General features: G+C 35.8%; 2 protein-coding genes across 7 annotated transcripts; one reads left to right on the forward strand and one right to left on the reverse strand.

Moving 5' to 3' along the window:
• Positions 1 to 4,260: 4,260 nt before the first annotated feature.
• Positions 4,261 to 7,008, reverse strand: LOC121775587 (pentatricopeptide repeat-containing protein At2g44880). Of its 6 annotated transcripts, none has more exons than XM_042172689.1 (4): positions 6,905 to 7,008; positions 6,755 to 6,823; positions 6,566 to 6,665; positions 4,261 to 6,371 (listed from the first exon to the last, which is right to left on the reverse strand). In XM_042172689.1, the coding sequence occupies exon 4, from the start codon at positions 6,277 to 6,279 to the stop codon at positions 4,606 to 4,608; it is 1,674 nt and encodes a 557-aa protein (XP_042028623.1). In that variant the 5' UTR covers positions 6,280 to 6,371; positions 6,566 to 6,665; positions 6,755 to 6,823; positions 6,905 to 7,008; the 3' UTR covers positions 4,261 to 4,605. The 6 variants fall into 6 exon arrangements, with proteins under 6 accessions (XP_042028623.1, XP_042028624.1, XP_042028625.1 ...); XM_042172690.1 differs by having other exon boundaries at positions 6,566 to 6,671; XM_042172691.1 differs by having other exon boundaries at positions 6,566 to 6,681.
• Positions 7,009 to 8,796: 1,788 nt separating this feature from the next.
• Positions 8,797 to 10,810, forward strand: LOC121774226 (transcription factor MYB114-like). The gene is made up of 3 exons (XM_042171135.1): positions 8,797 to 8,926; positions 9,017 to 9,146; positions 10,432 to 10,810. Exons 1-3 carry the CDS (start codon positions 8,797 to 8,799, stop codon positions 10,808 to 10,810), a joined length of 639 nt encoding a protein of 212 aa, XP_042027069.1.
• The last annotated feature ends 1,954 nt before the right edge of the window (positions 10,811 to 12,764 follow it).

Genomic DNA, 12,764 nt, shown 5'->3' on the forward strand with positions numbered 1-12,764 from the left:
AACTTCGAACTAAATAAATGACAATTGTATAGTGCACATAATCTCTCCAACATGATATCCACTATGATCTTTTGTTACCACAAATTAAGCAACGAATAAAGAATATTAAGTCGAGAACCAAAGCAATTAACAGGAGTCTCTATATCAATTGATACACAAGCAAATAAGCGAACCCAAACTAAGCTGGAATTAGGCGAACAAAATATCACCTAACACGAATAAAATAAGCTCTAACTTTCACAACACAATATCAGCATGTGTGAATTCACATAAACACAAACAAAATAAATTACAATTTGAAGTTTCTCCGGCATAAGCCACCGGGTTGTGCGCAATTGCCCGTCTTTTAGCCATTTGGCAAATTTTCTCCGAAAATCGTCGACTGTCGGTGGAAGAGAGGCATTCTCAGTTAACAAAAAAAAGCGATTCAGTTGAAAGAAGTGTTAGGGTTACAAACCCATCCCACATCGGATGAGGGAGGGAAGTTGGAAGGTGTATATAATTCCTGTCCAACCTCAATTAGTTTGAGGCCTTTTGGGAGTGACCCAAAAACAAATCCGTGCGGGCTTGACCTAAAGCGGACAATATCAAACTAATGTTGCAGTCGACGATCCTAACAAGTGGTATCAGAGCCCAGGTGGCTATGGGTTGTGCCTGGATGAGCCCCGGTTAGGGTCGGGCCCTGAAGGACTCAAAGTTAGAGTCGGGCCCAGGATGACCCAGGGGCCAGTGCTAGAACGACCCATGTTCGTGTCGACTGCGTTCCCGATTTGGTCTCGGTTTGAGGGGAGGTTTGTTGGGTTACAAACCCATCCCACATCGAATGAGGGAGGGAAGTTGGAAGGTGTATATAATTCCTGTCCAACCCCAATTAGTTTGAGGCCTTTTGGGAGTGACCCAAAAACAAATCCGTGCGGGCTTGACCCAAAGCGGACAATATCAAACTAATGTTGCAGTCGACGATCCTAACAAGAAGATGTTCAGAGTGGCTGGATTTTGCTAGGGTTTAGAATTTGGGGGGTAGACTGAATTGGAGAAAGAGTGGAAACATTGGGAATGAGTGAATGTGAGAGAGAGATCGTGTATTGAAATACCCCTGAAATCCCGCGCTTCAATATCGGATGAGTTGGTGTATAACACGATCTGACTGATTTACCATTCTATGCAACAAAAATGATCTGAAATGCAATCTCAGTTGATGAAATCATAACCACAGATTTCTGTATCTAACCGCTCATATCGTTAGGATGTTATATCTTAAAGTCTATAAGGAGTGTAGTGCTCCGCTTGATGTAGTTCTTTTTTAATTTAAATTTTCTATTGAGCTCCCATCTACTTTGATGATATTTGCAGGATTCTATTTTATTTTTTTGTCTCTGTCAATTTTCTATTACTCTCCACCCATAGAAATATGTGCAGTTTCCATTTTTATCTGTCCTATAAAAATATGTGCATTCCATTTTTGAAAAGTTATTTTAAATACATCAATTTATTTACAACTTATGTCATCATTAAACACTACTAATAATATGAGTTTCACTATCCACTAACATTACTTTAACTACTGTTCTCTTCCTCTCTCTTTACTTTACCAATTGTCTTAATTCTCGTGCAATATCCATTGCCCATATGTTTATGGGACGGATGAAATATATTGTAAATTTAGATTTCTTCACCTCTCAATTCTAGAATACTCTTTCTCTATTTCCTCTAAAAAGAAAATCTATAGTTATTCCCATTTGTATGTGAAAATATACAGGCTAATAAGTACTCCATCCGTTTGCCATTAAGAGTTTCATTTCTTGGCGGTGCGGGTTTTAAGAAATGTTCAGAAAAGTAGGTGGAAAAAAGTTAATGGAATATGAGTCTCACTTATATATATTAGTTTTAAATGAAATGTAATTGAAATGTGTTAGTGGAATGTGAGACCCTATTACCATTTATGGTAAAAGCACTGGCAGATCCAGTGTAGAACAAGGGGTGCCACTGTACCCCAAATCTTGCTTCCTTTAATATATATTGCTTAGACAATGTTAATAGACTTGGTCTAGCCTAGTAGGAACATGCTTTGTGATCTTACAGACCCAAGTTCGATTCTCAGCGGGGGTGGCATTTTACTTTTAACTTTGCTCCTTTTGTTTTTATGCTTTGCTATTTGTAATATTAGTACTATATATTTTGCTCCATTTTGTTTTTTTTTTCAATTTCATTGCGCTATTATGTTTCTATCTATTTTGTAGTTATTATACTTTTATATATATATATATATATATATATATATATATATATATAGGGGAGCGTTATTCTCCTTTTCACATCTTAGATCCTTTTTCCTTCTTAATATTACGCGTTAGATCTAAGGCATCAACGGATCAGATTGATTCTATAAAACTGGTTCCGTGTTGCATTATAGAAGATGGTTGTATGCATTACAGGGTTATTATTGACATTTGACGGAAAAGTAACTGCCACATTTTGGTATCTGCGAATAATGCACCACATGGTCACGAGTAATGCATATAATTGACTATATAATGCACAATATGTGAACTGCAATGCATACGAATAAGATATACTATGTTATGATGTTTGACACACGTTTCTTGTTTCCCCTAAGGGTTTAATAAGCTTAGGGGCTAGGGTATAGTACGTAGACATTACTAACAAATTGTTGTTATTGGAATATACGTATGTGCATTATTTGGTTTAGGTAGTGCATTATGTAGCTCTTAATTGTCATTATCTCAGTCTATTATGCATTATTAGAGGTATTGTGTATATGGGTTAATCAACGGATTGAAGATTACATACGTGCATTTAGTAATGTCTACGTACTATACCCTAGCCCCTAAGCTTATTAAACCCTTAGGGGAAACAAGAAACGTATGTCAAACATCATAACATGGTACATCTTATTCGTATGCATTGCAGTTCACATATTGTGCATTATATAATTAATAACATCCATTACTCGTGACAATTTGGTGAATTATTCGTATCGTTTTATAATTTGTTATTAATGCGTACGTACTATACCCTAGCCCCTAAGCTTATTAAAGCCTTAGGGAAAACAAGAAACGTGTGTCAAACATCATAACACAGCACATCTTGTTCGTATGCTTTGCAGTTCACAAATTGTGCATTATATAGTCAATTATATCCATTACTCGTTACCATGTGAAGATTACATACATGTCTACGTACTATACCCTAGCCCCTAAGCTTATTAAACTCTTAGGGGAAACAAGAAACATGTGTCAAACATCATAACACAACACATCTTGTTCGTATGCATTGCAGTTCACATATTGTGCATTATATAGGCAATTATATGCATTACTCGTGACCATGTGGTGCATTATTCGTAGCGGTTTCCAGCCATTATTAGATTACTATTGTACCCTCATAATGCACAAAATAGGACAAATAATGCAACACGGGATTAATTACCCAATGTTGATCTTGACCGTCCATTTCTCTAATCTAATGGCTGATATTAAGAAGGAAAAAGGAGGAAATATAGGAAAAGGAAATGAATACATCCCTATATATATATATATATATATATATATATAATTCATTTTGTGTATATATATTATTCATTCACAATTAATAAAAATATTGATATAAGATATTCACTACTAATAAAATAAAAGAAAATGATCGATCGAATTTTAATGCTCTAAATCAATGTAAAAGTCGTACCCCCGAATTAAAAATCCTGAATCCGCCACTGGGTAAAAGTGAATCGAGACTCTTATTCGCGGATGGACTAAAATGAAAAAACGGGACTCATATTCGCTGACGGAGGAAGTAACAACCAATTAACACATAGAAGTTGAAAAAGTTAGGGTAGATTGAGTGAGAGTATAAAATAAAAAAAATAGAGAAAATGAGTGAGATTTGTCGCCTAAATTAGGCATCACTCTTGGTGAATAGGACAAGACCGTAAATTGGGGCTCACACGAATTGAGAAAAGGAGAACATAAAAAAGAATACTCCTCCGTCCATCAAAAATAGTTTCATTTTGTCATTTTAAACCTTCACAAAAAATAGTCTTATTTCTATAAATAGAAAAATTCTTTCTCATATTTTATTCCTCTCCCATAATTTAGAGTATCCACAACTGAGCTGCGGCGGCAGCCTATCGTATGCCGCGGTCATAACAAGGGAGAGGCAAGAGCGGGTACCTGACTAACCCACCACCGCCAAAATTCCACGAATAAAGAGAAACGAAAATACTACCAAAGAGAGTTCATGTTGTTTTTCATAAGAAAAATGTATTTTCGTATTTCTGCTGGTGCATGGAAATTCTCCAACTTGAATGTTATGCAATATGTACTCCATATCTTTACAAAAGATTCCAAAGGGGAATCTAAAATTACCTTTATGAAAATATCAGCTGTTGCATAAGGCATGTAAATAACTTTACATTCAACCTTTTGGTGAAGTGTTATGGGAGAAAATGTGATCATGTTTCTTGAATTCAATATCCCAACTTTAAAGCAAACTCGACGAGGTTATGGCGCGAGGAAACACAAGCCGAGATGTGTACGTTCATGTGTTAGTGTATGTAAAAGATATAAACTGCAATTGCTTTGCTACCTATATATAGACGTAGGGCTCCTGCAACTTCATGTGCGAATGCAATTGATCCAACACCGAATGTGGAAGCTTATTCTTATCCCCGGCAACAAACTCCAAAACCTGCCTATTGATCTCAATGGCACTACATCCAACCTCTTTCTTAGCCCCTCCAATCAGCATCATTCTTTTGGCTTGTTCCACATCTCTCCATCTTCTCTCAGTTGCATACAAATTTCTCAGCATGATATAGTTGCCATCGTTACATGGATCCACGGTAATTGCCTTCTTCACCACCTTTTCAGCCTTGGTGACATCCTTAGCATAACCACAAGCAAATACAAAAGAACTCAAAATTATTCCATTGGCTTCATAAGGCATGCTCTCGATCAATCTCTCAGCTTCCTCCAAATGTCCGGCCCTACCCAATAGATCAATCAAACAACCATAATGCTCAATTTTAGGAGTAAGCCCGAATGAGGCCATTTTACTGAACCAACTTTTTCCTTCCTCCACTAATCCACCATGGTTGCAAGCTGACAGGACGCCAAGCATTGTTATATCATTCGGATTGAACCCCTCTCTCTTCATCTCCGTAAACACCTCTAGTGCTTTCCTAGCACACCCATTGACCGCAAAAGCATAAATCAAAGCATTCCATGTGCATGCCTCTCTTGCCTCAACCTCATCAAACACTCTTCTTGCTTTCGCAATTTCCCCACATTTACCAAACATATCAACCAATGCTGTGGAAACATTTGCAGATCTATCCAACTTCTTCTTCTTCACAAATTTATAAACCTCATCCCCCAAATGCAGAGCACCCAAATCGGAGATTGCTGGAAGAATACTAACAACAGTAACATCATCCGGCTCAAACAGTTTCAACGAAAGCAGTTGCTCGAACAACACTAACGCATCATGGGGTCTCTTATTCTGACAATATCCGCCAATCATTGCGTTCCAAGAATACAAATTCCTGTGTGGCATCAAATCAAACAAGCGCCTAGCATCATCTACCCCTCCATTGTTGCAATATCCATCAATCATAATTGTCCAGGACACTACACTTTTCTCCAGCATGGCATCAAACAACATATTTGCCGATCTCATATCTCCTAACTTGGCATAACCATCAAGCATCACATTAAAACCAGCTGTATCCTTATCAGTTTTGGGCATCCCATCAAATATAAGTTTTGCTATATCCATATCCCCACCCCTGATATAGCCATTGATAAGTGCAGTCCACGACACCGAACTCCTCTCGGTCATTTCATCAAATGCTTTTCTAGCGAAACTCATTAGCCCCAACTTCCCATACATGTCAACCAAAGAGGTAATCACATACAAATTAGAGTTAAAGCCATAGCGGACAACATGAGCGTGCACTTCCATTCCTTCCCGCGTCAATAAATCTAACCCGCAGCTCTTGGAGAGTGTTGAGAAAGTGTAGTTATCCGGCACAAAGTCTTCTTCCCTCCTCAAATGAGCATAAAGCCTAACAGCTACAGAAAACTGGCAGGAGGAGAGGTGTGACTTCAACATGGTGTTGCACAGGAAGGCATCGCATTTGTGTGGCATTTGATCGAATAGGCGGCGGGCGTGACGAATGCCGCAATGTGGAACGGCGGAGAGGGTGGTTATGAGCTTGGTGACGAGGTTGATGTTGCCTTGAAGCGCGTTGACGAGCATGAAAGCGTGGATTTGGAGGAGGGTGGCTATGCGGTGGCCTTTCAGTTGGAGGAGAAAGAGGCATTTCCTCTCTCTTGTGCTCCATAGCAGCCCTGATTCGATCATTCTTGGTTCACAAATCAATATACTCATTTAAGATTAAAAAATACAGATGAGATTGATTAAAAAATATAGATGAGATTTAAATCAGTACTATTGTTCATAGGAATTTGTATTTTGAAATATATACTCCACTATATGCAAAGTCATAGAATCGACAAAATAATTAGAGAAATGAGAACCTCACCTCACCGCGGAGATTCTGTCTGGCGGCGTTCCGATGGCTGTGCAGCGAACAACGATGAAATTGATTTCTTTTTTATCCTCTTTTCACGATCTATCCAAATCTACAACTTTCGAAAACTAGTTTTAAGTTTTATGTTTTCAAAAATTAAGTTTCAAAATAAGAAAAAACAACAAAAAGGAAGAACCTTACCTCTCTCAGTCGACGACGGATAGCGGCAGGCGGCGGCTGGGCGAGGGGCAAGCCCAAGTTGGGCAGCGGCTGAAAGAGAGAGGGAGAGACGGGTGAGGAAAGAGAGAGGAGAGAAAGAAGAAATACAGGAAGAAGAGAGAAAGGAGAGACGCCGGCGTGGTGGAGGCTCTGGCCGGCAGCGGCGCGGCTGGAGAAGGCTGTGGGAGTTGAGAGAGAGACGTTGGAGGCGTGAGTGAGAGAAGAGAGTGTGATAGGGATTTCTCTCATTCGAAGTCTTTGGGCTCTTATTTTATTTCTTTTGGGCTTATGTTTTATTTCAAGTTGGGCCTGTACAAATCGGATAAGTTGGACCTCTTAATTAATTATTTGGAGTGTTTGGGCTAGAATAAATATGATATATGTGAGCCCATGCTTTCTAATTAATTTTTAACATGGGCTAGTTTAAGTTGTTGGCCCTCAATTTAATTATTAAGCTTTGATTAAATTAATTTCTTGGATTTATGTTCCTTTGAATAGAATAAGTATGCATTGATTAAAGTAAAGTCTTGGAGTTATTTAGTTAAATAATCTATTGATTAATTGTTTCTAATAATTAAATCTCTCGACTTAATTGAACGAAAGAATTAACGTTTGAATGAACAAGAAGATAGGATGCATATCCTAGGTGCATATCATATGCTTTTATCTAATTCTTGAAGATAAATCGTTATTATCTTTTATTGGATAAGGTCCATTGCAAGGAACTTAACTCCAAGTGAGTTAGTACTCCCTCCGCCCCCAAAGAATATGCACTTTAGGATCGGCACGAGTTTTAATGCAAAATTGGTAAAGTAAGAGAGAGAGATAGAGAGAAAAAGTAATTAAAGTATTGTTAGTGGAGAATGTGTTCCACCTCATTAGACAAAAAATAATTTCTGAAATTAGAAAGTGCATATTCTTGTGGGATAGAACAAAAATGAAAGAGTGCATATTCTTGTCGGACGGAGGGAGTGTTATATCACGGAGTTTGGAAGCGTATAAGGTGCACTTTCTATCTTATATATAAATGAAAATATGAGATGTTTTTCAGATATATATATCTATGCAAATGATAATGTCTTGCCATAAATGTTTTGATTTATGTAATGATGTCTATCTGTTTCGGTTATACCAAATATGATATGCCAAGGAAAATAAGAAATCGAATTTGGATCCCAGCAAGGGGAGAGTCCCTGCTCGGACTAGTGTATACGTGGATTATGTGTCATCGAGAGGGTTGGCCAGTCCGGTGTATGTGGAAAGTAGCCACTTTCCCGGTACAAGAAGGAATTTTTTATAGAGGGTTTAACCATGTGTGGATTTAAGCATTACAAAAAGAGTTACGAATAAAAACGTTTTTTATTTAGTTAAGGACGCTATTTATTGTTGCTAAATAAGAGTATATCACTTTAAAGTATATATTTTGAATTCCACTCAATTACATATTCTACACTATTATATACTCCCTCCGTTCCTAGTTAATAGAGGCATTTCTTTTCAGCGCGGAGTTTAAGAATAATGTGTTAAATGGATGGTGAAAAAATAAAGTAAGAGAGATGAAGAGAAAATAAAGTAAAAGGGAGAATTACTTTTTGGCAAAAATAAAAATTACTCAATTAACTTGGAACTTCCCGAAATAGAAAAATGACTCTATTAACGTGGAACGGAGGGAGGGAGTACCTATGAGTAATTTTGAAGGAATTATATGCATTCCTATAACAAGAATAAATACAAGTGCTTGTAAAATAAGACATTATATTGCGAGTTTATGATCCCTTATAAACCAAAAAACAAAAACCAAGAAATCTACACATTTTATTTATGTTAACAGATAGCATACCTAATGCTCTAAAAACATCTTGAGCAAAGAAAGAGGGGAACGGTTGTGAGGCTGCGAAAAGTCATACGTCGTTATTTATTTGATAGGTGGAAGAGCATTAATCGATCTCCTGTTACTTTCACCCCCTTTGGCATTCTCTTTTGTTATAAATAAAGATCATTATCCATTTTGTCACCACAATGAAATGGAAAACAATACTAATAATAGTAAAGGAATGAGAAAAGGAGCTTGGAATAAAGAGGAAGATCTTCTTCTCAGAGACTGCATTCGTAAATACGGAGAAGGGAAATGGCATCTCGTCCCTCTCCGAGCTGGTAATTTATCATGCTTCTTCAATTCAAACAAACAATTCTTCTTCTTCTTCTTCTTCTTCTCTAATTTATTATCACTATATATATTTGCAGGGTTGAACAGATGTAGGAAGAGTTGCAGGCTGAGATGGCTCAATTATCTCAGACCAGATCTTAACAGAGGCTTTTTTACGAATGATGAAGTTGATCTCATCGTCAGGCTTCATAAATTGTTAGGGAACAGGCAAGTCTTCATTTCCTAATTTTTACGTACTTTTTTTGAGTCCAAAATAAACGAAGAAACTAAATACACAGAATTACGAAAATAATTAAGAATTTGAAATTAATTTTAGTATAGGCATTAAATATAAAAAATCCAAGGCTCAGTGCCTCCCATTGTTGATCTGGATGCACTACTAGAAAAATTGCTTCTCACAACACTTTTTTTATCACACTTTATAAAAAGTGCCAGCATAGATGTACTATCTACACACTAGCTTTTGACTGCACTTTATAATATATTGTTACTGCAGTTCAACATAAAAAGTGTCATCATAGATGTACTATCTACACACTACCTCTTACTACAGGTACCCGGTGCTACACTTCATCAACTACCATTATAGATGAAGTGTCAGCACAGTAATTTTCTAGTGACAATTTTAAGTGCCATTACACGCCAATTTTCTAGTAGTGATGTTTGTGCACGTTATGGCTAGATTTGGAATGTTATATAATTAATAGCTTTACCGTTAGATTTGGATGTTTGTCCTAATTTCTATATTAATTCAGAAGATTCACAGTGAAAAAATAAATTATATAGTATTAAATTTTATAAAATTGTATAGCCCAATTATGGAAGAATCAACCCCAACGATTATTTTTAAACAAAAAATAAATTAAACATGAATGATAATTATAATTCCTAGCTATATTCCCTAGTTAATATTTCTAAAATTAAGTTAATATAAATTAAATCACAACATATTTAAATTAGAGAAAAATAGGAAAAATTAAGTACAAAACATTATAGTGCGATACCATGTCACAGAAAATAGACGACCAAATACTTTTATGGATATGATATCAAGTTGTGGCATTCTATGATTAGGTCAACCTAAACACTTACTAGTATTTAATTATCCCTAAAAATAAAACCTAAAAAATCATACTCCTAATTAACAACAAAGGCTCAATCGAAACAGGAGAAGTTTATCTCTCTTTCTCCTCGATAAAAGATGTCGACAATTAGCGAAAAACCCTAAGTACTATTCACTCAAGTTGAAGTCAAGAAATTCGAAGCAATAAATAATTGTAACCCCCACTTATTTATATCTGCAAAGCAACAAACTGTGATTTGGTTGTGACATCTCAGCTACTCCCTTTGAAAAATTTATCTTACCATTTTTTAGCATGTGATTTTGTACATGGTTTTTTTAATTCAACTTTTAAATATTAAAATAAATTAAAAGGAATTTAACGTGTTATTTTTAATTTGCACACGTTTTGTTATCCAACAACGGAGGCAGATGGTCGTTGATCGCCGGCAGACTTCCCGGACGGACTGCCAACGACGTCAAGAACTTCTGGAACAGCCACATTTCAAAGCGACCGCCGCCTCCGCCCAAAGAAAAAGCCATCACCGAGAGCAACATCGTAAGGCCTCGAGCTCGGACCTTCTCCAACTCACACCCACCGGCTTGGTCCACCAAACTAATCGCTTCCGAGAAAATTCCAACGAACAACGATCCAACGAGGCCGTCTTCATCGGCTCTGCAGGACGATCTGGACGAGTGCATGCGATGGTGGGGAGACTTGCTCGAGATGTCGGAAAATGGGGAAAAAATCCGTTTATGTTCTCCGATAATAACGTGGCGAGTTTGCCCGAGCCGGGGATCGGCAATCTAGGCGGCGCCGATGAAGACGGGTTGACGTATGATGCTGAAATATTGTTTGGAGGTTGAACAATAATTGAGTGATGAACCCATTAAATGATTGATATACATATGTCCGTTGGCTTGTTGACTGTATGTTGTATCCTGTGTATGTCTAGTAAATATAATAAAAGGTTTATTGTATATTAAAATATCATTACACATCGCAAATTAATAAAAACATCGGTACACAATTGTGCAAGATCGTGTAAATTCATGAAATATATAGTGTAACAATGTAGTACGTATATAGTATTTTTTTATGCTACAGTGAAATTTAAGTTAAGTCCTTGTAAGTTGTAAAGTAGAGATATCATAAAAAAAATTCAAATCTTTCTCTATTGTTTTCTTTTCTATTTTACATCTGAATTCCTTGAGTATTAATTATTATTCTTTTAAATGGTTACTTGAATATATTTATACATTTTTATATGGGATCGTCTTCTACTTAGTTTATCACCTTAATCCCAAATTGAGACTGAATATGGACCATTTGATTCAAAAATTAAAGGTTGAGATTGAATTAAAAAAATCAATAAATAGTAGATAAAATATCAACAAAAGGGTAATATCATCATTATGTTATCATATGATAATTTTCGTGAGTATTTTTTTATGTCAACATAGTGTATTATAAATATCAACAATATGGCATGAAAATATCAACACAAGTACAAGAAAATATCAACACGGTTTTATTGATATTTTACCTATATTATATTGAGATTTTGCATACACTATATTGAGATTTTTATGCATTAATATGTAGCAGAAATAGTAGGACCACAAGTACAAGAAAATATCAACAATATGGCATAAAAATCATATATTATCCAAAAATATATTCCTATATAGTATATGTAGCAGTAATATTTATTCTTAAAATGCAGTGTGTATTTTTACTTACACAATACTTTATACTTTTGTATAATTCAATAATTAAGCAAAATAGTAGGACTACATGTAAACTTTCAATGTCAGATTTGAATTTTTTAAATTTTTATGAACTTAGACTAATTATGTCCTCAAATGTTTTGGCGCAAAATGAGAAAGAAAAGGTTGAGAATAATCTGAAATGTGATTAATGATTTTCTACATTTTTGTTTGTACGAGGTGATATGTAATACCCACTATTTAATTATCTTAGCTTTTAAGATTTTTATCGAACTAAGGAGTGCATGCCACTTTCTAGTTACCTTAAAATCCGAGAAATTTATAACTTTTGTGTTTGGTTTGCTTGAGTAATGATTATTTACGATCTAAATAAAAATTGAGCAAAGTTTGAATTAAGAAGGAATGCGCGTTCGTTTATTCTTTCAAGTAAACGAGATACAATGTAGTTACATTCCAAGCTATGGCTTAGCTTACAAAAAATAATACATATGAATGTTAGAATGGAAATGCTTCGAGTCTTTTTCTTACAATCCCAAGCCACCCCCTCTTCGAGGCCTGTGAGTTCGACCTTTTAAATGGAGTTGAGTAAATGGAGAATAAAGTAAGAAAGGAAAAAAGTAGAGAGATATAGAGAGAATAAATAAAGAGAAAGTAAAGTTACGCAGAAGAAATATGTTTGCTTTTTGCGAAAAAAAATGACGCAATTACATTGGGACTACCTATGAAGAAATACGACTTAGCCACAACAGAGAGACGAAAGGTGTACTTAAAGACTAATGCATGTCACGAAAAAAGACTACTAATTAGTGTGTTGCTATTTTAGTTTGTACATCCTAGTATTTATTTATACTATTGAATTGTCACCAATCTTAGTTAACTATACTCGAATTTCTGACTTTAAGCATTTTGACACTCATAAGAAAATTGATTCTCGAGTAGAGTATTCTTTTCGAGTTCAAACTATGAGCGTGGTAAGAATATTAACTGCACGAAAACGGTATGCTGATGCTAGATTTCCGGGCAAACCAAATTGA

Source organism: Salvia splendens, chromosome 17 (assembly GCF_004379255.2).
Source record: "Salvia splendens isolate huo1 chromosome 17, SspV2, whole genome shotgun sequence".
Classification (NCBI taxonomy): domain Eukaryota; kingdom Viridiplantae; phylum Streptophyta; class Magnoliopsida; order Lamiales; family Lamiaceae; genus Salvia; species Salvia splendens.